We start from the raw sequence: 26,812 nt of genomic DNA, 5'->3' as shown, positions 1-26,812 counted from the left end.
CCGTCAGGAAGCCCCTTATTCCTCATTCTCTTGGGCATGAATTTAAGTTAAAAACACTCATATACCAGAGTAGGACTGAAAGAAACCTTTTAAGGTAATAAAATCAATTATCCCTGTTCAGTGAACGTAACAGGCATAGCTGACAGGCTTTCCGGTTCGGGTAGGAGCTGGGTCGGGGTGGGGGGTAGGGGGGTGGTAGCAAGAGTTTCCAACCTAGTCGGGAAAATTTCCAGTGTTTCTGGGCCCTCCTAGATGCCTGCTTGTAGTTGCATGAAGAGCAGATCTCTCACATCTCACTAGCCAGAGCACGGTTCCCACTTTTGAACTCTTCTGCTGCATCTGTATCTCTTAAGGCACCATGTGCCCTAAAGTATAGTTATTACTGCATATCTCACTCTCACCCCTGAGCTCTGAGGGCAGGTTCCACTTCGGACACAGTTTTTAGGTCTCCCATCAGACTAACCCAGCATCTTGCACTTAGTCAAGGGAAGACTTGGTCATACTTTAATTTGAACTCCAGTTACCTTCTGTGACAGTTTGGGAACTTGTGCCAAAGGGTTTGAGATGGGAAGATTAGACCAGAAAAGAATCTATCCAGACCTGCCCTCCACCACCACCCCAGTACATACGTACGTACGTACGTACATACATATATATATAGTTCTGGGTATATATAGTTGGTTATTCTGGATGAAGTTAATCTACCTCCTGCAAGAGTCATCTGAAGAAACTAGCACTGGAGAATATAAGTATCCGAATATTTAGGGCGGCCATAAAGCCTGGAAGCAGGGGTGAATACACCTATTGGTTTACCAATATTACATTATAGTACCGATACATGTTATGTTCGGTGCTATTACATCCGCTCAGTGTGCCGTCCCTTATTAGCAATGCAGAGTTCAGTGCGCTGTGCAAAACTACAATGAGCAGGTAGGTTACTGTAGCGTTTCCACCAGTCCCTGCCTGCACGTTCATCTGTGTCTGACGGCTTGTGTGTCCGATTTCCACTGACTAGATGTGGACTTTTCATAGCCCAGAAGTAAATCAAGAGGGTACAAGCTATTAAAAATATATATTACCCATGTTTCTAGACTGTTGCCACCTTGTAAATTAATTTAAGCAAACTGCTTTATCTATCTAGTTGACAGTGTCAGGACAGATAGCCTTTTAGAATAACATTGCAGCAGGGGAGGGAGGGACACGGCATGACCACTGCCCCATCTAAGTGCTAGAGGTTACCAGCCTGTGCTCTAAGTTGTGTTACTGGGAACCAGAATGGAGAATTGAACTTCCAGGTTCACTGGCCAAGGACAATTGACAACATCGACAGTTGTGGGTCTGAGAATAAGGCTATCTTGCCCCTGTCAGATCTGATAGACAAGCATTCTTCTCCTCTCTTTAGTGCCTAAGGCTCTGGTAGGCTCCAGAGCCAGGGAGACCATTTCTCAATTTCCATATCTATCCCAGCTAGTCAAGGGTTTTCTATGGTCCTGGACCTTTCAGTGTGAGGTCTCTATGCTATTTTGACCCCAATTTCACAAGGTGGTATTGAAGTACCATGTGGTAGTTGCTTAAATTTTGCAACGAGAGGTCATTTAAAGTAGCCTTAAAACCAAAAGCTTTCTGACAGAAATGGAAACTGTTTGCAAATGAGTATGAGTTGTGGGATAGTAACCTCTTGTAGCTACTCTCGATGATCTTGCATTTAGTTTACTCATCTTCTGTCAGCCATTCATCTTCTTGTCAGCCATTCATCTTCCAGTATCCCCCTATTACAGGTCCTATCAAACAAGCCCTAGTATAAGACTTACGTGAAAGGACCCAAGGTATTGTCCAGCTTTGAAACATCTTCAGGAGAAGCTTTGACTTGACGTTCTTACCTCCCAATGAACCAACCTCTTAGTGTCAGGCTTAAAATTATAGCTATTTGGCCTTGGCTTTCAGTCTTAATCTGCCTTTATACAATTCAGATGCGAAGAACTGCATCAGTTTGGCAGTTTATTCTTGTATTTATTACACGTTTAAGTAGACAGACAATTTTTTATTCAGTGTTACCTTGGCATATTTTGTTATAAAGCCAGGTCCAAACATGCCTCTAAATGACTGTCCCTTATTAGCCTGACCACATGACTTATAGCTATAGACGTTTAAGCAAAAACAGTGTCGGCAGTGACATAATAGTAGAAAAGATCCCCTGGCAGGCAAGAGGCTTCAGCACATTATGTAGTTAGCAGGTTGATCACTGCTTACCTGTATTGTGTACTTCCTCAGTAATATACATGCCTTCTCGATAGGTCAGTCCCCCTACAACAGGGGTTCCTGTGGCTGGAGCCAGCGTAGGGTCAAATGCATCAATATCAAAACTCAGATGGATTGGCCTTTGTCTTCTTGAAAGGAGTAGAATAAGAATAGTCATTTGGGCTGTACTTGGACATTCGTCCTTCCTACAGTTGCAACTCCTTGATTTTGTTGCTGTTAATCCTAGTACTTTGTTAATACAGCACATTTCCAGATTTCCTATTCTGGAAGCTATTGAGTATGTTAGATGCCTACGCACCACTTCATAATTTTGCCCTTTGCTCTGTTTGCCTTTTGCCCTTTGCTCAGACAGACTAACGCCAATTTGTATTTGTGATTTACCCTGGGCATCAGAGCTCTTACATTAAGAACTATCAATAGAGGGAATTCCTCACTTCCATAGGACTTGGGTTCTGACAGATTGTAGTTTAAGCTGGGTTGATCTAGGTTACAGTTGCAGTTGCTGTTGTACTCTGAGAGAATAACAGCAGCTCTGAACTTAACTCTGAGTTTATGTTTGCAATCTTACCGTCTCCTACTTCTGACTTGTTTAGCCCAGGTGTCCAGTGGCTGAAGCTAACATACAGCAAACACCTATACAGTAAATTATTTGCACTTCTTAACAGCTTAAGAAATGGCATACTACCAAGGTGACAGTTAATCACCCAGAAATGAAGACTCAGCACTGGGAAAATGTTCTTAACTAGCATTTGATTAGTATTCATCTCCCATCTTTCTACACTACCAAGATTTGCTTAATATAAAACTTTCAGATGAAGCAGTAGTGAGGCTGGGAAGAAGAGGACAGGTGAATGCTTCTCCTCTCAAAAGGTAAGCATTAAAAATGGAAAGAGAAATTCATAAGAGCTGTTTTCCCTCCCAACCCCAGAAGAAAAATATGACCTATATTTCATATTTTCCCATTCTGAAGTTTTTTATATGTACATGTTTTGCTTTTATTTTAAAAGAAAGGTCATTATCCTCAAGAGACAGGCTAAAGTGTACTGCCCACTGAGAATCTGTCCTGTTCCCTTTGGGACCTAGAAGTAGCTATCCATTGTAGTTACTTACTTGCCAATCAGCAGATCGAATGTCTGTTCCATGACCTTCTGGATACCAAGTCGATCTATGTCTCTCATGGAAAAGTACTGGATATCATAATTCTTTAAAATAAAACTGGTGACATATAAAGGAAGGAAGCCTTAGTTTAAAGAGCATTTTTAATCAAATGTGGGGGGGCGGGGGGTTGTCTTCATAGTGACCTACAACAGGTTAAGGCAAGAAACAGCCCATCAAGTGGAACATTAGTGGCCAGGACAGGCCCAAAGCTCAACTCTAATGTATCAACTTACTGTTCAGGAGGATCCACATCTCTTAGTCCAATGTATACAATACTTGGAGAAGAGATGCAAGGTTTGATCCAGGAAAATCCTGGGAGTTGTGGGACCTATGAAGGAGGAATGAACAGGATTCATCAAGGATTCTTGATCTCATCAAGATAGTCCCCGTGTGCTTCCCAGTGTGCTTTCTCCTCTTACCCACAGTATATGGGTAAAGCAGCAGACACACTTGATCTGGGAAGGAACTGATAGAAGTGGAAATGATTCAGAAGGGCAGCTGAAGAATAAAATACCTACTCCTAAGGTGGCCTTGGTTTCTCATTCACTTACCTAAATAGCAGGAATACCGCTGATCAGGCCTTTCCATCTCTTTGCACACTACTGAATTGTTTACAGATTGGTTCTTGAGATGGCAACTGGGTTACGTTTCAAGTCCCCAACAACCAAAACGTGAATTCTGCCTAGTGAATAACCTTTGTACTGTCCTGGTTTAACTTGGTCCCTCACTGAGGGGAGGGATACACAGATTCTAGTCTGTGCCTAGCATGGTCTCCCATGTCTTCTGAACAGCCTGGGAAAAGATTACCTAGACGTAATCATGGTTTTACTTGTCTTCTAGACCAGTGGGTCTGAGAATGAGTCCTAGGAGGTTCTTACCAAGAAGTCTTCCGGCTGTAAGTGCATCAGATCACTAGAGTTACTACCCACTCACCACATTCCTTTATTATGAGATTATGATCCCCCCCTAAGAACAGGGACCATGTCCTAGTCATCTTTATGCCCCCAGCATCTAGACTGTCTGGTCCAAAATAATGTTTGATGAACAAACGAAGGAGTGGTAAGCATTACTACAGCCACCATAAACTCATCCTTCACAGAAATGTTACTGAACTAGACTCTCAAAGCCCCAGGATAACCCTTGCAAGCTGTTCAACGTTCTCTTCATTTCAGCCCACTAACCTTGTCCTGTAGTTCTTTGAGGAGAAATGAAACTGGCTGTCCGTGGAGATTTCCAGATGAAGTGGTGAGGGGTGTATTGATGTCAGCATGGGCATCAACCCAGATCACACAAAGGTCTGGGCAGTGCCGGGCGTGCCCACTAATGGTACCGATTGCCAGGCTGCAAAGAACAAACAGTAATATTAAAGGCCTTCCGCTTGGCAAGCATCACTAACAAATACCTTCAGCCAACACAGCTCACACTGTGTCCTCAGGGCAAAGGCAAGGCCCTAGATTGAGGCTGGATTTGGATGAGACAGAGTCCCTGGGACTGTGTTCCCAAAGATGAGACTTGAGAGAGAGAGACAGGGAGAAATGGAAGGCTCTAAAGATTCAAAGCTGACAACTGGTTATCCTTGTAGTGTGACAGGTGTCATTGCTGCCCCCAAATCCCTTTAATTGGATCCATTAGCCTTGGCCCAGAAAAGGACCCAAAATATTTGTTCAACAGATGAAATCCTGTTAAATGATATGGGCTGTATGTAACAACTCACTAATACTACTTAATACCTTTTGAGAGACCAGGGAGATCTAATTACTTTTAAAGAATCAGTTATATTAACTTGTTAAGGATAAAAATTAGTATTACAGCTGTTTAGAAAGATTATGTGATATTTCCTAAAACAAGTCAAAGTTTTTAAAGACATCAAAGTTAACAGGGCAACCCAATTAAAGACCTCATTAGATCACTGAATAAAGTAGAAGTTTATTTCCATGTTATCTTATATACATTAGCATGGCATGCAAATATCATTAAGTGTTTCTGGTTTTTGCTTTGTCCTTGATCTCCGCTTGCATTAGCCAACTGTCCCGTCTGACCTGTAGGAATATAGCTTTTGAAATTGTGCTTGGAAAGCTGCCCAGGCTTCCTAGGAAGCAAAGAATTTGACATAGATGAGAAATGCAGCTTAAGCATCTTAGGAACTAACTACAGTCATCTTTCCTGATCAGTACAGCCTGAGGTAGCATTTTAAGCTCCATGTCCCACATAGGACCTTTTCGAGAGCTAGCATGGTCTGGCGCTAAAAGCACTGGATTAAGTCAGAATATTGGGGGTCTTTCTAGGAAGAAATGTGTGAAATAGGGCAAGACTATCTATCTAGACCGCAGTTTCCCTTTCTAGAAGATAGGGATAATAATCTTAGCCTGTTTCAGCCAGAGTTGGTGTGACGATTAAAGCAGTAGTGAATGTTGTACTATTAAAGGGAGCTGAGTGACCTAAAAATGCCTCTTCCTTTAAAATATTCAACAGCTGTTCAGGTTATACACACATCCCTTCCTTTCTAGAATCTTCCAGACAGCCTAGGTTTTAGCACTGAACAGGAAACAGGGAGCAGTGATAGAGCTGCAATCTAGACAGAAACAAAAGGAAAAGCAAGGATTATGATAATTACAGTAATAAGCAGTCCCCAGATAGTATGCTGACCAGAAGAGAGACAATAAATGGACTTTGAGCACTGAGCTAAGAGACAAGAGATCCACCCTTGGGTTATTTAATCAATTGCAGTAGAGAACCTGTGACTGACTTTCTTAGTCTACTTAAAATTTTATTCTTGATGAGGAACCTACCTGCATTTGCAGTTCCATTAAGTGATCTGAGAAGCTCTCTGAGTACCTCAGGGGAAGTTGCTAGATTAGATCTCAAAAGAAAATTTAATTGCCCATAGAGGTCACAATGGACTTGAATCCCAGCTCTGCTACTTCCTGGCCCTAAGACCTTGGGTAAGTTATCTAACCTCTGTCCCTCAGTGTACCCAGCAGTGAATTAGATAAAATTGTATCTGCCTCATTGCATTATTTTGAGGATTAACTGAGAATATGTATGAAGTGCTTGATATTCCTAGTGCTTCAATGCCATTTTTCTTTTCTACCAAAAAATTCTTCATTACTTAGCTCAAATCACACTTCCCTGTGAAATCTGACTACTCTAGCCTAGACTGATCTCTTCCTTCTGAGATGTAGGATTCAATATTTTTTTCATTCCATGTGTATTTATTTCATTTAATCCTAATAGATCACAAGTTTCCCATAATCCTTAGCACTGCTTGAGAACTCATCGGAACAGTGCTCGATAAAGTGTATGCTGATTCACTGAGAAGAAGGATCTAATGTATTAGCCACCTAGGGAGGCTAATACAATACGGTGCAGGGTAGAGAATGTATTCACATGCCAAGTGGGGCATTTCTAACAAACCTATTAGCAGAAATGCTTTAAAAAAAAAAAAAAAAGCCCAAATTCAGCCTATCAATAGATCCCTCCAATTCTCCTAAATAACCAAAATGAAAGTCATGAGACAGTTTTAAGAAAGCTTTCCAAGAAATAAGCATGAAACATACTGTCTAAAAACTTTGCTTAGTTTAACTCTGCACTTATACTACGTGATATTTTCTCCAGTGGTTCATGATCTTAGACATGAAAATACTATGCACGTTATACCCTAAAAATTCGAAAGGGTATTTTACTCTAAATGGGGAAAGTGAGACAAAGAAGCTAATTGATGGGCTGATGCAATCCAGCCCCTCCACCACCCCTGGCTCCCAGCTTACCTGTGGTCTCCTCCCACGGTGACACAGCTGTAGCCACCTGACACTGCTCTACTAACCACCTCTGCTAGTTCCTGGTTGGCAAGGCCCACTGAGCGAGGATTCACTATCAAGTTATTATAGAGATCATCTTTGGGAACTGGGGTAAAACTCAAGTCTCCGAAGTCTTTAAGGTGGCAGCCTAGAAACAGGGATGACAAGATTAATTATAATATATGTTATTACAGCTCTTACTGGCCTGGGCCACAAATAATAACTGTGACAAAGTACACATCATACTTATTGTCATGGTAACTCAAAACGTCACATGACAGTGGCAGGATTCTCCCAGTCCTCCCAGCAATCCTGTGGGGTAGATCCTGTTAGGAACACCATTTTGCAGATAAAAAAGCTGGGTTTTAGAAAGTAAAGCCCAGAAATGTTCACTAACTTAACCTAACAATCACAAAACTGGTAGCAATTTGTAAGACCTCAGATATCCCTGAGTTACAGAGTGAAAATGAAATACCGAGAGGAACTGGCAGGATATTAAGAAAATTAAGTATTGTTAATTTAGGACAAAGAAACATACTTAGGAATTTTCACATTACAAACTTTTTTTTTTTTTAAATAAAAGGCCAGGGCTTCCCTGGTGGCGCAGTGGTTGAGGGTCCGCCTGCCGATGCAGGGAACACGGGTTCGTGCCCCGGTCCAGGAGGATCCCACATGCCGCGGAGTGGCTGGGCCCGTGAGCCATGGCCGCTGAGCCTGCGCGTCCGGAGCCTGTGCTCCACAATGGGAGAGGCCACAACAGTGAGAGGCCCGCGTACCGCAAAACAAAACCAAAAACGAAAAAAATAAAAGGCCAGTCTGAGGACCTAAATATTTCTTAATTTTAGGATGCTTTAACAGTTATTACTTACAAGATCCCAAACACTGTTCCAGCTGCTCAACAGAAATTCTTAAGCCTCACAACAGTCCTATTGGGCAGCTACAGTATGCCCTTCTCTAGCTGAGGGAACTGAAGCAAGGTCCCAAGGTCACACAGTTGCTAGGTGCCAGAATCAGGATCCAAATTCAGGCCGTCTGCCGCAAAGTGTGTATTCTTGACTCTGCGGTTTGTATCTCAACGATTCTCTCTTGATTCTGACACTTTAAGAACTAAAGAGTCCTCTCCAAGGTACTTCCCCGGTGGTCCCGTGGGTAAGACTCCGCACTCCCAATGCAGAGGGCCCGGGTTCGATCCCTGGTGGGGGAACTAGATTCTGCATGCATGCCGCAACTAAGGAGTCCACGTGCCACAGCGATAATCCCGCGTGCTGCAACTAAGACCTGGTGCAGCCTAAATAAATAAAATTAAATAAAAAAAGAGTCCTCTCCAAGGAGCCAACAAGGTGGCAGAAGTGGAGCAGAAGCAGCAGTGGACCTTCTGCAAGTTCGTCCACTTTGGTGAGCACCTAGACCAGGCACTGGACCTGTTGACACAGTGACACAGCTGCACAGTGCCCTGCGGCTGTGGCAGAAGCACCTGGGCAGGGCCAGCCTGGGGGCACGGCCCACAGAGAAGCTGTAGGTGCTGAAGATCATCCTGCCCAGATGGTGGGCGTGCAAGACCTTCACCCAGGTGGAAACCAAGCCCAAGATTATTGGCCACTACCTGGGCGAGTTCTCTATCACCTACAAGCCTATGAAGCACAGAGCCACCCACTCCTCCTGCTTCATCCACCTTGAGTAGCCTGTTCGGCCAGTAAAGGCACAGACTTCTCTTTGAAACAAACAAACAGAATGAACTAGTGGTATATTCTGACAGTAAGCTGTACTATTTTCCCACCCGGGTTTCACATATTCCAGCAAATTATGACATTAGTCACTACATGTTAATCTTTAGTGTAAGTACCAGTCTTTCAATCTTAACCACTTATATCAATAAATTGGTTGGATTTAGGGTGAGGACTAAGTAATCCAACACTACCAAAGGATTTGTGCAAACAGAACGTTAGCATAGATTGTATTCTTATGGGCCTGTTTCTCAAACCAGGTATGTTGAGGGGAGGGGCAAGTGGTCACAGTATAGACATCTGAATGTTTGCAGAGACTTGTATTAAAGATTTGTATTAAGACTAGCACAGACCGATCTTGCATATAAATTGTACAGTTTGAGCTTTACCTCTTGAACCCAAACTCAATCCAAAGCCAAACTTCTGAGAGAATGTAGAGATTTGAGAAGCAATGGTCTGGAACATAAACCCAACCGAGGGGTCACCACCAAGATCTGGATGACTAAATAAGAAGGAAAGGTACTGAAGGTAGAAGAACATGAAAACAGGCCAAAGACATTGAGAACCAAGAGAAAAAATAAATAAAACATCTATAAAAATCTTCTTAAAATCTTTTAAAAAGAAAAAAGCCACGAGTAACATCACAATGCATTTTACTAAATCTCGAAATATGGAAGGACACTTTAGATTTAAGAGAAATGAAGCTTTAACTTTCAAGTCAATATCAGGTCTTGCCATTGTTGCACCACAGTCTTGAGCTGGACAGATTTGAATGGCAGTGCCTATACTTGATGTCTTAACTTCCATATCCATATTTATCTCAGCATCTCTAGGTGCAAGATGCCGTGGCTTGACTGGCGTTTTATATTAGGTGTATAATTAGAAAAGGTTTATAATCTAATTGAATAATAATGTTAATATTAATTTTTGAAGGCTAACTCATTTAATCCTTCCATGACCAATAAGAAATACATGTGAATTAAAGTGATCATCCTGGTGGTTAAGTGGTAGAACTTGGGGAACACCAAGTCCAGTCATGGAATCTAGGATGTAGACTTAGATAAGTATGACAGAAAACAGTACAAACTGGGCTATTATTTACTTATCAGAATAAAGCTGCAGAAAGCTTAAAAAGGGAACTTAAGAGAATTTGATAGTCTTACAGCAACACTCGCCATGGAAGAGAGACTGAATTTCATAAAGGTATTTTGGTCATTAAACATATAACTCTGTGGAGTGAATCACCAGCTTAATTCACAGCCTGGATGGTGGGTTCCAACTCCTTGCTCACCAAACAGCCTTCTGCTTATTCACTTAGTTTCTCAGTTGCCCTCATACCAGCAAGAGGGCTTCCTGACAGTGGATGCCAGAAGGTCTCTTGATCACTGAAACTACGCACGGGCATTTGGGCTTATACATCATGGTTAGCACGAGTCTCTGGGTCTGAAAGCCTGATAAACTCTGCACACTTCAAGACTTCTGTTCCTGGACCCACAGAGCTGAGGGCCAGACCCCCTGAAGGGATCAATACCTTGAGAGGCCCTGAGTGGCCCACCTTATATGACTCCCAACTCTGCTCTTTGATTTCCACATTAAATTCCTGGTAAGGACGAGGGACAATGAGTGAGTGCTAAAGGAGTGAAAGGAGGTTATAGGGAACATGAATTGTGACCCGTAGGCCAGTGTTTGAGGAGTAGAGAGGCTGATGGGAGGTTAATTTTTTGTTAAGGATGAACTGGGTAAGGATAAAGCAATTACCTTAGCAGAGTGCAATGGCAAGTTCTTCTAGTTCAAAAGGTAAATGGTCTCACTGATTTTAAAGAATCTTGGAATAATAGTGAAAAAAGCAAATCTTATAACATGGAATATCTATCATACTGGAGAGAGCTGTCCCTTTCTCAAACTTCTTGTGCTTCAGGTCAACTCATCTGCAAGTCTAAATCAGATGAGACATAATATTTCATTGCTGCTCTTTCCTCTTTTAGAAGGCATTGTAGGATGAAATAAACCTGAAACTTCCAAGGAAGCTCTCATACCAAACACATTTGGAACCGACTGGAAAGGGCTCTCATTTTTCATTTGCAGTGGGAAAAAGTCAAGCTCTGTATACACTGGCACCACCTCACTGCTTCTCTCCCCAGTGCTGGTAATAAAAATACACTGACTACTACTCTGATCTTTTAGGCCCGGTTGTTACTTTTGGCCTTGATAAACCTCTCAGGTTCCACTGGAGTGGAACAAGTACACAAGTGCATCCACAGAATGATGCAACCGGAAGAAATCCAAACAGCCCTATCTGACGTTAGCAGTGTCTGTGGACAGCACTTCTATTTCAGGGCCCTCATCACCAGTGAATCCTTGAAAGAAGTCAGTGACAGGAAAGAAGGAAAAGGAACAAAACTGTCTCTCTCCACACACCACACAGTGCTAGCTAGATGCTTTACAATAGCTACTAATCCTTACTTCCTCTGCTGGTATGATTATCCACATACTTCGGAGGAAGAAATTCAGCAAAGTTAAATAGCTCCAACTGTTTAGAACAAGCCTGAATCCTCCTTTGGTTAGAGACTCACGAAAGAATGAGTGAGCAGGCATTTTGATAGCATAAGGGTAGCGCATTCTCTCTGCTGCTCTGACTTCCACTTACAGATAGCTCCAGCTGCTCCCAAGCCTCCCAGCAAGTCAAGAGAGGTGGGTTTTGAGGTGGGCTGACACACGGGCGTGTCTGCCAAGCCACAGGTAGCTCACTGGCAGAATATTAGACTTGGAGAAAATCTAAGAGTCTATTAGTGTACAGTTTTTCGAACTGTCCTTGAATAGGATGAATGTTTATGATTTGTCAGGAATAACAAGTCAGTGAAACATGCAGAAAAACAAAGACTCTGAGTTCTCATTTGGTGCTGAGAGAACACTGGTGGCTCTTAAAGTTATAGACTCAAATATTGTACACAGCAGATTTCATCCCACAGAAAGGGAGTTCCCAGTATTTTAAAGGATGGCATCTGCTAACTCTTAGAACCTCAAAGTTGTACCTGGAAGACCAGCCTACTGAAAACAGTTGCAGTGTTACTGTAAACTAGGAAAGGAATGCCAGTTAATTCAGGTCATTTGAAGTAGGCAGAATTTCTCTTATCCCTAAAATGTGATTTGGGTAATAACCTTTGAAGAGACTGTTATATAAGGTAAACTCATTTGGCTACCACCAATAAAATGCAAGGGTCTGAATTTTGTTTAGTGCATTTAACTCCCAGAGGCTGTACAACCTCAAGAACCATGTGTCCTGGGGTATCTAAGAATCAGCTCTTTGCTTCCTTAGACCCAGCCTCCAAAAGAAGTTTGGTGCTTTAGGGAAAGAAATCATATCACACAAGTATACCTATTTGTTCTAGTTCACTTCTTCAAAGCCCCTCATAAGACTGCTCCAACCAACCCTCTCGACACTCGCTTCCTCCCCACTCTGTTCTCCTGTTCAACAGGAGGTGTTCTCAGAGGCAGTGAAGACCATGGATGAGGAAGACCAAGGACAGTGGCACTAGGGGCTCAAGGATGGAAGGTGACCCCGGGCATCCAGGCCAGTCACTTCAGACATGGCCATCTAACATCTATCGGAGTTTACCTCAAGATCAGCTGATACAGATGTGATGTTAATAGATGCCTTTGCGTGAATATGATCCTTGAGTAAAAAATCCCAATACAAAACAAACCCAAAAGTTTGGCTCAAGACATGTAACTGAGATAACTTGCAACACCATTTATGTTTCCTGCTAATTGGTTCTCCAGCCACATCTTAACTTGTCGAAGAAGAACAGTGTACCACTTGCTGAGGATAGGCTTAGTAATGTATGCCCCTCTGAACCCAACTCATGTCAACCCTCCAAGCACCTCCAAGACCATGGTGAGCCAACTCAGGCTTTCTTGGGCACACTGTCAGCTGATGGCACCCTGACAGCCTGGTTCCAGCGCAAGCAGGGGCAGAGGTAAGAGGAGGGTTCCTCTGGCTTCATGGGTCACTGTGACAGAACCACTTTCCCTCGTGCAGAACAAGACGGTTAAGATTCTCTGAGAAAAAAATCTGTTGTTAACATGCTGACAAAACTTCAAGCTACTCCAGTATCTAACCACGGGAAGAGACAGCAACAATCCCTGGGGCTAAAGTACTGCTTTTTAGAATATGTGATCTTTCTTCTTTAAATTCTTGATGCTCCAAGTTGTTCCAGAAAGGATTTAAAGGGCTAGTGACTACAGCTCTGCCAGTTAACCAGTCCAGATGTGTAGCTCCCTGCCCCATACCCGGGCTAGCATCCTGGTGAGTTTCACAAGGGACCTCAACAAACCAGACAGACCACATTCCACGCTACTCCAGGCTGAAAGCAGAGCACACCGGAGATGAGGTGGCCACAGTGGGTCAAGTGGCCACAACAGACACGAAGGAAAGAATCCTGTCCTTTGGCCCCTAACTTCCCAGAAGAGTCAAGATCACCAACCAAGTTCAGTCTCGAAGTTTGTCCCACCTCACACAGTCGTTACAAGGATTGAAATGAGATAACAAGGAAAAGCCTACACATGCTAGGGGTTACATTATTAGTTCAACTACATGAGGCATCTTTGTGGTTTTTCTCCCCACCCTTTTCTTTGCAATAGATGGTGTAATCTAAGACTTCCCAAAACTTGTTTGCAATACGACTATGTCATTTGGATAAGAACAAGAGTTTTTGGTGAGAAGTAGCAAACGTACACAGGCCCACTGATTTCTCATCGAAATAGCTCCTAAGGAGCCCAGCTGTCACACACAGTTCAAATTTTCTACCTTCCCTGTAAAAGAATATAAAGGCATGGCCTATTTCACTTGGAACACCAATTCTCTGAAATTTCACTTGGAACACCAATTCTCTGAAAGCCCTAGCCACAATGCCACACCCTGCTGTGACTCAGTTCTCAGGTCACACAGGAAGGTATTTTCTACTTCTTTTCCTATTCTGTGGTTCTGGCTTCTTGGGGTAGAGGAGGGGGCCAAAAAGATGCTTTCTTCTCTTCAGATACTAGCATTACCACACCTATTATAGGAATACACCCTCATTATTAAGAGAGCTTGGGGGACTTCCCTGGTGGCGCAGTGGTTAAGAACCTGCCTGCCAATGCAGGGGACACGGGTTCGAGCCCTGGTCCAGGAAGATCCCACATGCCACGGAGCGACTAAGCCCGTGCACCACAACTACTGAGCCTGTGCTCTAGAGCCCGTGAGCCACAACTACTGAGCCCACATGCCACAACTACTGAAGCCCGCGAGCCTAGAGCCTGTGCTCCGCAACAAGAGAAGCCCCCACACCACAACGAAGAGTAGCCCCCGCACAGCAACGAAGACCCAATGCAGCCAAAAATATAAATAAATAAATAAACTTATTTTTAAAAAGAGAGAGAGCTTGGTCATTAATAGGGACAAGGAAGTTTATTCAAGGATTAAATTATTTAAACCAACTACAGTAATCCCCTTAGGTTCTAAGCCTCTGAATGTGCTATTTTGGATATTAAAGGAGTAATGCCACTCCTTTCTAAAGCAACTAGAGGCTTGAAGCAGTCATCATTAGCTACTTAGGTCCTGGAATAAGTATGTTTCAAAAAAGGAGGCAAAAACTAGTCATTGCCGACATTTAGCTTGACTAAATTCATCAACTGGTAGCCCAATACCTTGTAAGAGTTTAAAATTTGATATATGACAGTTATTCAATTTAAACATTTTTAAAATCTGGGAAACCAGGGGGCTTCTGAGGAACAAACCATCTTGAGAGTAAGGAAATAGTGATCCGGGAAAATCCCACGGATCACGATGTGAATGAAGTTCCAGGAGAAAGCCTGGATGCTTTGCCCCATTTCGTCCTTCAGCAAAAGCTAACTGTGCTGACTGTGCACCTGGTTGCAGTCTTCAGGAAGCTCCCAGCCTGGTCAGAAGACAGGCAGGGAAAGCACAGGCTGGTGCAAACTGCGAAGATGCAACTGTGCACAGGGTGTGATGGGAACAGGGGAAGGTGCTGACTCAGACCCAGGATGAGCCAAGGGGACTTCTCAGAAGCATCAGTACCTGAATCCTGAAGGTTTTAGCCAGGAATGAAAGGGGAAAGGCTTGCCAAGCAGAAGCACATAATACCTTCAGCCCTACAGAACAATGCCCAGGGTCCATCCGGGAGGACTGCAGAGAGATGAGGAAGGAGGAACGGGCAGGGCCCAGGTCCTAAATGCAGCAGGGAGCTACTAAGGTTCAAGTCAGGAGGTGACAAATCAAATCTGCACCATCCTGCGTGCCACAACTACTGAGCCGGCGTGCTGCAACTACTAAAGCCCGCGCACCTAGAACCCGTGCTCCGAAACAAGAACCCACGGCAATAAGTAGCCTGCGCACCACAACGAAGAGAAGACCCCACTCGCCGCAAGTAGAGAAAAGCCCATGCGAAGCAACGAAGACCCAACACAGCCAAAAAAAAAAAAAATCTGAAAAAAAAAAAAAAGAATCTGCACTGTTAATCTAGTGATCTGGTGCCTCTGGAAAATGGCCTGGCCTGCAGAAGAGCAGCTCCCAGAGGGGCCGTAAAGACAAGACAGAACTGACAAGATTCCAGCAATACTTAGAGGGGTGTGGAGGACAGAGAAAATGTTTGCCCTCCAGCCTTCTGGCTCTGCTACCATCAGAGATGAGAAACCACAGGAGAAGGGAGTGGAGATGATGGTAAGTTCAGTTTTGGATACTCTGATATTGGGGCGTTAGAGACTATCCTGTTGATGATACGTGGAAACAAGTTAATGGCTCAGATCTAGGCAGTGTTCAATGGCTGATGACATCACTTCTGATGGAAGTGTACACCACCACCTACGAAGCAGAACTGCCAGAAAAAAAAAACTGGACCTGAATCTGACCAAGGATCTAGATCCAATAACCAGTAGAAAGGAAATACAGAGGACAAAGAATATGTCACAGGATGCCACAGGGATGTGATCTGCAAAATACAAGCTGAGAGATTCTACAGACAAATGACCTAGTTTCCGCTACAGATCAACTGCAAGGAAGAAGGAAGAAAACAGGAGGGACTTATAAAGGACTTACGAGATAACAATACAGACCTTATTTGGATCCAAACTCAAACTGTAAAAAAATAAACACAAAAAGTGTAAATCAGTCGGGCAATGTGAACATTAACTGGTGTAAGGGCAGATACAAGTTGAAAATAGACTTAATTATCTCTGTTGAAAATAAGGGTAAAAGCTTCTCTCCTCCCTTGTGTTTCAGAATTTCTTTCTCTGTCCTTTTCACATGTACGTAATCTTTATAATGACTAAATAGGCCTCACAACCCAGGAATGTCTCCTCAAGGACTTGGGAACCACTGTTTGAAATACAAACATCTAGGTCCCCAACCTCCCAGTTCTATGTGTATGAGTGGTTGGTCCCTTGCTTCAATTTGCCAAAAAACTACCTCCCCGCTTTAAGACAGGAGAAGTTTGTTTCCTCTCCAGATAAAGCCAGTCAGCTAACCGGTAATCACTCCAATTTCCATGATAAAGTTAGGATGAGCTACATGTGACAGAAAGTCAACTATCAAAGTCCTCTAACTGGAGGACTAGTTATTAATCTTGAAAACATGGATTGTGTTGCACCTGCTTGGCTATAGAAAAGAGTAAGATTTGTCTTTGCAGTCTTTTATCAGATCACCCGATTTAATGCTTATTCAATAATAAACTGTTTTTCCTTCTCTACCACCTTTGTGGATAGGTTCTCAGATGGGAGATTTTTTAAAATTATATTTCCCAATACTGGTATTTGATATTAATTTATTTTAGGTGTGATAACGGTATTGTAGTTAAGTTTTAAAGCATTCTCGTATTTTGAAGACATATAATGAAATATCTGCAGATGAAACAAAATGATGTCTGTGATTTGCTTCAAAAGGTATGGAGGTGGGGTGAGAAACCTTGCCAGGTATAGATAATTGATGCTAGGTGATAGCTATCAAATTCATTATGTTACCATCTCTACTTTTCTTATGTTTGAACACTCCTGTAATAAAATGTTAAGAAGATACATGGAAGCCAGCTGGTATACAGGTTTGGAGCTGGGAGGGAGGGGGAATAAGTGCTGGAGATAAAGCTCTGGAGGCATCAGCACACAGGTAACAGGAAGGCCGTGGAAATGGACAAATGGCCAACTGAGACAGCATGAAGTAGAGGGTCAAGGACAGAACCCTGAGGAATACTAAAATGTAAGGGGTAGGCAGCAGAGGGTCTAGCAAAGGAACCTGAAGAGTTAAAATCAGAAGAGAGTGGTGGCAGTTTCAATAAGATAAGATGGTTAATAGTGTTGAAAGTGAATGTTGCAGGGTCCACCATATTAAAAAGTAGGAGGTCAGAGACCTCAGCAAAACCAGTTTCATTGCAATGATGGCCCAGGACCCCTGATTATAGCAAGTTGACCTGTGAAAAGGCAGTGGGGAAGCCAGTTATTTTGTTTCTGAAGAGAAACAAAATAACTGGACAAGAGCTAGAAGGCTACATACAGCAGAGGAGGATGGGAGGTGGGCAAGATTTGCACTTACTGAAGGGACAGGTTAGTAGAGAGACGCTGAGAAACAAGGGGAGACAAGGGCTCAGTGCTGGAACAAGAACCCTCGGGAGCCTGGAAGGGATGGGATCTAGAGCACAGGGAGATGGTGTGGCTGACAGCCACTTGTCCGATATCTGCTCTTCCCTTCCTCCACAGAGGATTTTAGCTGGGGCACGACCCCTTAGAAGAGACTAAATTCACCGTCTTCCCTTCCAACTAGCTGTGGCCACGTGACCCACTGAAGCCAAAAGGATAAGCAGAGGTATCCTGCAGCAGTGTCCTGGGAACTTTCCTTAAGGGAAAGCACAAGTTCTCCCTTAGCCCGCTTGTTGGTTTATTTTCCCATCCTGCTGCCAGAAATGAGGCCGCAGCCATCTGGGACCACTAGATAGAGGCCTTGCTGGTAGTGCAGCAAAATAAGAATCTAGGAACTGAACTTCAATGAACTGAGCCTCCAAACCAGTTCTGGACTTCTCTCTAGACTATTTCCTAGAGAGTGAACTATTTTTCTTAATCCGCTTATCTGGGGCTCTTATCACGTGCAATTGTACCTACCTAATACAGGAAGGACTGGATACCTCATCCTCTGAGGACAGTGTAATAGTATCTTTGTCGATACAACTCATTGGGGGATGATGGGGAGAAGAGCTAGAAGTTAAGGAGTTCATACCTGAGTTGGAAAAACAGGATGATTATGGGTACAGATTTGAAATAGCCATCATGAGAAACAGGATTTTTGGAAGAAGTTGGAGACCGTACCTTTATGATGGTGCCACTCAGTTTCTTCAACCATGGTAAGAGCTGAGAAGGCAGCTGACTGCACCAATTGAGGAGCTAGATTGTATATGGTAAGAAATGAGGTTCTCAACTACTTCTACTGCTGACTGTATGAACTTCAGGCCATACTTTACTTTTTTCCATTCTCAGCTTTTATAGAACAATGTGCTAAATAACAAGCTGAAAAAAAATTTCAAGCCTACAGCATTATGTCCCTAAGAAGTTACAACCTCAAGTGACCTTCCTTGTTCTTAGAATATTCTATTCTAACTTATTTTTAAGTGTTTCCTTTTTAATTTTAAATTGTGGTAAAATACACATAAAAATAAAACCATCTTAACCATGAGGTGGTATTAAGTACATTCACATTGTTGCATAACCATCACCACCATCCATCTCCAGAACACTTTCTTGCAAAACTGAAATTCTTTACCCGTTAAACCATCTCTCTCCATTCCTCTTCCCCCAGTCCCTGGACCACCATTCTACTTTGTCCCTATGAATTTGACTAATCTAGGTACCTCATAAGTGGAATCATACAGTATGTCTTTTTGCAACTGGCTTATATCCCTTAACATAATGTTCTCAAGGGTCACAATGTTACAGCTTATGTCATTTTCCTTTTTAAGGCTGATATTCTATTGTATGTTTGTACCACATTTTGCTTATCCATTCATCCATCAGTGAACGCTTGGGTTGCTCACACCTTTTGGCTATTGTGAATAATGCTGCGGTGAATATGGGTGTACAGATATCTCTTCGAAACCCTGTTTTTCAATTCTTTTGGATATATGCCCAGAGTAGAATTTGTAGATCTAGTAACTATTTTTAACTTTGAGAAAACTCCACACTGTTTTCCACAGTACCTGTATGATTTTATGTTCCCACCAACAGTGCACAAGGGTTCCAATATCTCCATATCCTCACCAACACTTGTTATTTTGGGGTTTTATTCATGCTAGCCATCCTAATGGGTATCATAATTTGCTCTTAAGATTAAGAATCACATAATAGGGACTTCCCTGGTGGTGCAGTGGATAAGACTCCACGCTCCCAATGCAGGGGGCCAGGGTTCGATCCCTGGTCAGGGAACTAGGTCCCGCATGCATGCCACAACTAAGAGTTTGCATGCCACAACTAAGGAGCTGGTGAGCCCCAACTAAGGAGCGCTTGAGCCGCAACTTAGGAGCCCACCTGCTGCAACTAAGACCCGGTGCAACAAAATAAATAAGGAAATATTTAAAAAATAATAATAAAATGCATGGATAATCCCAAACTTTGTTTAAAAAAAAAAATCACATAATAGCAAGAACCTAGCATAGTGCCTAGAACATAGTAAATGTTAGATATCAAACAACTTTGAAATATAAGATGTAAGTTAAATTCTTTGCTGCCTTCTTCTAAGCAGGAAAGATATGGTTACATTGAAATTTGCCAAATCCCAAAAACATCTATAATAGATTTACCTATATTGAGGTTCATCAGTGATGTATGCTTTTGCCAAGGCATTAGCAAATTACTAATTCCAGAAAAGCTTTATTACACTCCAGAAAGAAACCAGTGCCCATTAGCGGTCACTCCCCATTCCCTCTCCCCCCAGCCCCTGGGAACCACTGATCACTTTCTATATGGATTTGCCTATTCTGGACATTTCATATAAATGGATTCATACAATATGTAGTCTTCTGCGTTCTTTCACTCAGTATAATGCTTTCAAAGTTTATCCATTTTGTAGCATGAACTAGCAATTTATTCCTTTTTATGGCTCAATACTCCATTTTATGAATATCACATTTTTCTTAAATCTCCCGTAAAAACCCAGATTTCTGGCTTTTCTTGAAAAACTGGAGATAAGAGTGTAGAAAGGCCCTTCCCTCCCCACAGGATAACCACTGGCAAGACCTCAGGAACAGCTTTTTGTACCCTGAACAATTCCAGGCACTTTTCTATCTCAGGGTCTTTGCACTTTACTTACCCTCTTCCTGAAATGCTTTTCTCCCAAATATGCACATGGTTCCTTTCCTTACCTCCCAAGGGTCTGCTCACATGACCCCTTCCTCAGTGAGCCCTCCTACCTACATCTGTAATGCTTACCCTATCCCCCATCCCTTGCTTTCATTTATTCTATAGCGCTCATTACATCTGACAATACTGTATGTTTTACTTATATCTGCTTCCAACCACCCCTCATTAGAATGAGAATTCCATAACAGGTGTTTCTGTTTTGTTCACTATTGTATTCCTAGTACCTAAAGCTTAGTAGTGCTCAAATTTTTTGAATATATACAAACAACGAACTTGTTATAGTTTTTAGTGACTGAAAGCTGCTAAGAAAAAATAAACCTGAAAATGTTTAAACAGCTTTAATGCATACTTTATATTGACACTTTAAGTGCAATGAGTTTTGGCAGATATATGTAGTCCTGTAACCTCCACCATGCTTAAGATATAGAACATTGAAAGTGAAATTAAGTCACAGTAACACATTAAGGTAGGTCTGTTTACTATAGTCAGGCATGCCTAGAACTTGAAGATGTTTTAAATTAAAGCTTTAGGCTTGGGACTGCCCTGGCGATCCAGTGGTTAAGACTCCGCGCTTCCAATGTAGGGGGCGTGGGGTTTGACACCTGGTCAGTGAACAAAGATCCCACGTGCCATGTGGTGCGGCCAAAAAATTTTTAAAAAAAGGTTTTAGGCTGTTATTTCAGAATTTGTATTAAGGAACATGATAGTTCAAAAATCAGAACACCAAGAGAACAAGGAGTTGCTAAAATCCAAAGGGACTAAAACATACTCCTAGATTAAAGACCAAAGAAAGCATAACCTAATGAGTTGTGTTAACATACAAGAAGACTGTGTCAGTACTAGGGGAAAAAAGCCAACAAAAGAATAAGAATTTATTATCAAGGGCCTGGGGAGAGAGGGCTTTGCATATTCTAATCCACATGGTAATTTCTCACTGGAATTTGTAAACTGTTTTATCGGTCAGGATCTTTAAGCTGCAAGCAACAGAAACCTTTCTAGCTAATTTAAAGAAAAGCAGTTTTTTCTATTTGGGTAACTCCCAGAATCATCTTAAGAGGACCAAAATGTGGTTTAAAGGTCGCACTGCCAGGAATAATGGCCCCAAAAGTCACACTGCAGATTGCTCCAGTGAAGATACCACTGCTGCTGTCACCTCCACTACTAGGAAAAGGAGTACTGCAGCTTGCATGGCTGACCCCACTTACACTGGACAGAAGCTACTGCTGGAACTGCCGCCACAACTGCCCATCACAGAATGAATTCTTTATTACCCCTTCTTCCAAAATGTCAAGACAAGGTTTAGGGTGGGTGTTTCTGTTGGTGGAGCCTAGGTCAAGAGCCCACAACCCCAGTTACAACACAAATGAGGTGGAATGTGGATGGAGAGAAGTCTAAAGAGGTAAAAGAGGGTCAAATTGTAGAGGATCTGTCTTACTGGTTGTTAAGCATGGAACACATACCACCAGTGGTTGAGGGTCAAATACCAAAATGTAAAACTAGTAAAATGAAAATTTATTAGAAAAATGCATCTAGCACAAGCCTGAGATTTCATTGTTTACTGTAGGGGCAGGCTACATTTTAAAAGTATAAAGCTTTAAAGCCAATTTAGAGAAAAACACCAAAATAAATAATATGGCAAGTCAGCAAAGATGGTATATGAATGACAAGACTGAGAAGCATGGATGCATGTAAAAAGCCATGGAAAGACTAAGCAAAGGAGAAAAATAGTCTTAAAAAGATCAGTCTGGTGGCAGTAAAAAATGAACTGAGGTAGGCAAAATGGGACAAGAGTCATTATTGGAAAATTAGATCTGTGTGTGAGAAGGACAGAACTAGAGCAGGGCCATTACGGGAAAGGACCCTAATCATTTAGAAGGAGGAAAAGAAGTCAACAAGACTTTGTGATCAGAAGTAAGGAACAAAAGGGACGACAAAAGAATTCTGATGGTCTTGGAGTTTGACTTGAGTAACTAGATAATGAGTGATAGTGTGAAACAGACAATGGGAAGACAGCAAGACAAGCAGATTTGAGGGAGAAGATAATGAATTTTGTTTCGAACCTGTAGAGTCTGAGACACCTGGGACAGTGAGATGAGGCTACTTAGAACAAAGCTGGTGGAACACTGGGGACACGAGCATTTGAGGGCTGGGAAGAAGAAGAGGATCCCCAAAAGGAGTCCAGGAAGGACCAGGCAATGGAGAGGAGGCTCAGGAGAGAGTAGTGTCCTGACTAATGGAATATTTCAGGAACAAAGTGGTCAGTTGTGCAGTAGAGAGGTCCAGCAAAATAGAGGCTGACCAATCAGTGAGCTTGATCAGAGTGGTTTCCGTGTGATGGTAGGATGGGAGCCAGGCTGAAGCATCACTGTCATAAAACGAAATCTGTGACGGCTGCTGTTCTCTACCAAACACTGAGAGCACATACAGACCCCTGCACTCACATATCAATCTGTTCCAAATGAACAGCTCTCACCCCTCTGTGTTTAAACTATCTCAGGCTTTCTGTTGGTTCTTGCTGAAGCAGCTCAGATTCTTGGATCTCAGCCAGAGTTGCCTGCTCTGCTCTCTCATGGAGCACCAAATGGAGCAGAAGAATAAATGTCCCTAGCCTAGTTGAGGGGAGCCAGAATAGCTCCCATATGTCTTCCTGAACTCCAGGACCCTTGGCTGGTCACAGGAATACAGTTCATTTAGGCCGTCACCGCTTCAGTACCACAGCTGGGTCAAATTACCATAATTACAATGACAGACACGACAAACTGTTTATCTTACCCACAGAACACTCATCCTACTTGTGAAGAAAAAAGGGCAAATTGGGCTTCCCTGATGGCGCAGCGGTTGAGAGTCTGCCAGTCGATGCAGCGGATACAGGTTCGTGCCCCGGTCTGGGAAGACCCCACATGCCGCAGAGCGGCTGGGCCCGTGAGCCATGGCCGCTGAGCCTGTGCGTCCGGAGCCTGTACTCCGCGACGGGAGAGGCCACAGCAGTGAGAGGCCCGCGTACCGCAAAAAAAAAAAAAAGGCAAATTACCGTGGCTGTAAGAGCTAACCAGAATCATGGGCAGAGGCACTGCACCTACACCTTGCCAGAGCAGTTACTTCTTCATGTTTCTCAGGCTCTCTTTGTATACTAAAATAAGTGGTTACCTGAGAGAGGAACCATTGAGTGTCCTTACTAAGCCCAGGGGGGAAAGAAAAAAAAACCCAGACAAAGGCAAATATATTCATTCAAGAGAACAGGAAGTATAACTGATGCCATGGCAACACCAGCAGCCTGTGACATCAGAGCAGAAGGCAAGGAACAAAGGGATTTGTGAGCTACCTTTCCATGGGTCTTCTCTCCCTTGAAATTTGACCCATGCCACTTATTTGGTGCTGTTTCAGAATAGAGCAACTGAAACTTCTCTTGGTGTTTTTCTCCAACGTATTTCTGGAGATTAGCTGAAACCACATGCTGGAAACCTGCTGAGTGCCACAATCTTATTAACATGCGATGAGATTCTGTTTCAGACTGCTGGTGATACCGGACTGCCAATCGGCTACAGGGTAAGGATATAAATTGTAAAACGAAAACTATTTGAAAAAAATTAAAGGGGAGACCAAATAAACTGAAGCTTCATCATCACTTTAGGTTGGAGATTTACACAGGAAGTATCTGAGGGAGTGGAATTTTAGGGAGAATGGCTTCCCCAGGTTGGAGTGGAAAAATACCAGGAGCTGTGGCAGGAAAGGAGGTGTACAAAGCATGAGTAAGAGAAGCTGCTTATAAATGTTCCCTTCCCCCTCATTCAGCAGCCTCGGCTGGATTTACTATTAATGTCCCCTGTGTAAGAGGCTACAATTGAATCTAGTCTGAAGTCTCTTCAGACAGAATAGAACAATGAGCAGGCAATTTGAGCAAAGCCAGGCTCATAAGTTTATCAGATGAGCTGCAGGATTACCAGGTATTAAAAAATAGTGATTAGCAGAAATTGCTTTCCCTCAGTGTAAAATTATGCTTTTAAAAACAATGTGTACAGCTGATTTAAAGGGACAGTATCTTCATTTATAAGCGGGGGGAGGGGGGACAACTTCCTCCCATTAGGTGACCTTCGACACATTAAGTGTAAGTCTTATCTCTCATCTTTGGTGGTAAACTTGGAGAATTATTCAAGTGATTAATTATAGTTCCTTCTTCAGTAGGGTCTCTTTATTATTTAACAGAAAAGGTTTGAGTATTCAAATCAAGACACCACATCCATATGTAACCAGAGGTGTACGGAAGACACACGGTGACTTCATTATTCCTGTTTTACAGGGAGATAACCCACCCCTGGAATGGGCTCAATGATCAGCAGAGGCGGTTTCAAAGCAAGCACGGGCAGGGGATTTGTAGTTCACCTAGATTCTGTATTAGTATCTCCAGGACCTATAGTTCCCTACTGCCATGCCTTTTGCACTTTATAGCTCCAGAAGAGATATGTGAATGGCCCTAATAAAATAGAGGAAGTGGCCTTGAACAGCAGCTAGGAACATTTGGGTTAGATATAAGAACCTGCCTACCATGAGGGTGTTGGAATTTGGTACCCTGTTACTAAAAGGGTTTTCCTTTACTATATAAATGGCATTTATCTCTGGGTTGGATTTACCTCTGGTTCTGTACATTTAGAGTACTGTCCAGATTACAAGACTGCAACGTTACTTTTGATTACCTGGGGTGCCTGTGAAAATGCACGTGTCTGGGTCCTATGTCAGAGCCAATAAACCAGACTCATCCACTGAGAAGCCTAGGAATCTCTCTTTCTCACAAGTAAACCAAGTGATTTTCATAATCAGGGAAGTTTGGAGAAAACGGACCTAAGGCTCTGCTTACAGTAATAGAAAGTTCTTAAACCTAAGGAGGAAACGAATGACTCGAAGAGAGGAAGCTGGTTAGACGGATGAATCATAAGCACCTCTGACTGAGGAAAGCTAGAACTTTGGGGAAAGATTGACTGCACGGTGGGCGTGAGAGCCAGCATGCTCAGCACCACTTCGCAGTCACTAGCAGCTTGTTCCAGGCCCTGCCTCACTCCGTCTCCTTGTCTTCCACACAGGCTCTTTATTGCAAGAAGACTTTGCCTGGAGACTCCTCCATAGATCTTAAGCTGCATGTGGAATCCAAGGGAGGATGGGAAATGCTTTCCAGATACACAGCTGACGCTGTGCACTTCCTGGATATGAGGGAATAAGACTCTGAACTGGCGTGTTACCAGCCCTCAGACTTCTAAAATCCAGCCACTTACCCAAATCGGAGAGCCTTTTCATCAAGCCAGCTTCTCTTACAGCAGTGGGACCATATTCCACTCCTTTTCTTTTCTGTAAGATAAATTACACAGATATGAGGGAAGATGACTAGAAAATAAGACCACTTTAGCTCACAAAAATACAGAAGTCTGCAATGCTATACTTAGTTCCCAGCAGATCCCTCTGAAAACCTGTGACAGCATCAGCCCTTCCTTTTATTCTTTTCACCTGAGGTCTAGTCCTTTCAAACACTTGCAGGGAAGGAGGAGAAACAACAATCACTGGATTCAGATCAACCTTCCAAGCCCCTCGTTGTGGGAAGGGCAAGTGGAGGCAAGACAGAGGAAGGGGCTGAGCCAAGTCAGAATCTGGCTGTTGGGTGTAAGTGTCGCAGGCCAGGGCCGAGCCCCGGCTTCTCCACCAGTGACCCCTCCCACGACTGCAGGTTTGTTTCTTTGAAGAGAGAACATAACAGCCCCTTCCGTCTTCCTGCCGCTAGAGAGGCAAGCACCAATTTCCTTTCCAGTTAATTCTCTTTCTGAGAATGGACCCTGGAGCCTTAAATCCTCGGTCCCTCTCTTTAACCTCTCCTCCCTCAATTTTCCACCGGGGATTTTGGTCGGTTTCTCCTCTTCCAGCCCCTCCATGAAATCCTCTCCCTCCTTTCCTCTCCTCCATCACCCCAAGCGGAACCCACCACTTTCTCGCTCCTCGGGGGTAAGGCCGAAGAAACTCACCAGCCCGCTGCCCCCTGCCCACGTGGCAAACCGGGTGCCCTCATCCCCTCCCTCCTTCTACCGAGGAAAATCCCACGTGCTCTCCCGGTGCCCAATCGCGGGAATCCACCTCCTTGTCCCCTCTTCGTTTCTCCCCATCCTCTTCTCGCCTCCCCGTAACTCCCACCGGTCCCGATTTCTCCAGGCTTGGGTGAGGGGGTTGGGGGGTGAGGGGGCGGGAATCCTGCACCAAGGTGCCAGGTCCCAGTTCTCACCTGTCCCCGTGAAAATGGGGCTCCAATGACAGCCACGGAGTGGACGGACTTCTTCGGGACTGAGAGCGCTTGCGAACGGAGAAGAAGCGAGAGGCTGCACCTCAGGGACATGATAGGCAGCGCAGGACGTAGACGACCGAGAGGCTGCTACGTGCGGCTCGCCGCCTGGGGTGAGCACCGCAGCCTGCAGCGGTTACCTACCGGCGCGCGAGCCGCGCCCCGCCGCGCCG

At 43.4% G+C, this 26,812-nt stretch overlaps 2 protein-coding genes across 2 annotated transcripts in view; one reads left to right on the top strand and one right to left on the bottom strand.

The window, feature by feature from the left end:
- VTI1B (vesicle transport through interaction with t-SNAREs 1B) overlaps nucleotides 1–3,302 on the top strand; it is a 27,084-nt gene extending 23,782 nt beyond the window's left edge. Inside the window, exon 5 of the mRNA XM_032621850.1 lies at nucleotides 3,292–3,302. The gene's annotated coding sequence lies outside the window, so the exon portion shown is untranslated. The remainder of the gene's footprint in view (nucleotides 1–3,291) is intronic.
- The window catches only part of ARG2 (arginase 2), a 27,401-nt gene extending 589 nt beyond the window's left edge, over nucleotides 1–26,812 (bottom strand). The window contains exons 1-7 of the mRNA XM_032621847.1: nucleotides 26,583–26,812; nucleotides 25,591–25,663; nucleotides 7,185–7,362; nucleotides 4,599–4,758; nucleotides 3,651–3,745; nucleotides 3,370–3,474; nucleotides 2,251–2,387 (exon numbers count right to left, since the gene is read on the bottom strand). Of these exons, the coding sequence (XP_032477738.1) occupies nucleotides 2,251–2,387; nucleotides 3,370–3,474; nucleotides 3,651–3,745; nucleotides 4,599–4,758; nucleotides 7,185–7,362; nucleotides 25,591–25,663; nucleotides 26,583–26,693 (859 nt within the window). The 5' untranslated portion in view covers nucleotides 26,694–26,812. The remainder of the gene's footprint in view (nucleotides 1–2,250; nucleotides 2,388–3,369; nucleotides 3,475–3,650; nucleotides 3,746–4,598; nucleotides 4,759–7,184; nucleotides 7,363–25,590; nucleotides 25,664–26,582) is intronic.

The sequence above is a fragment of the Phocoena sinus genome, chromosome 2 (assembly GCF_008692025.1).
Source record: "Phocoena sinus isolate mPhoSin1 chromosome 2, mPhoSin1.pri, whole genome shotgun sequence".
Classification (NCBI taxonomy): domain Eukaryota; kingdom Metazoa; phylum Chordata; class Mammalia; order Artiodactyla; family Phocoenidae; genus Phocoena; species Phocoena sinus.
Note: the sequence above shows the minus strand (reverse complement) of the source record. Positions and strands in the feature narration are given on the sequence as shown.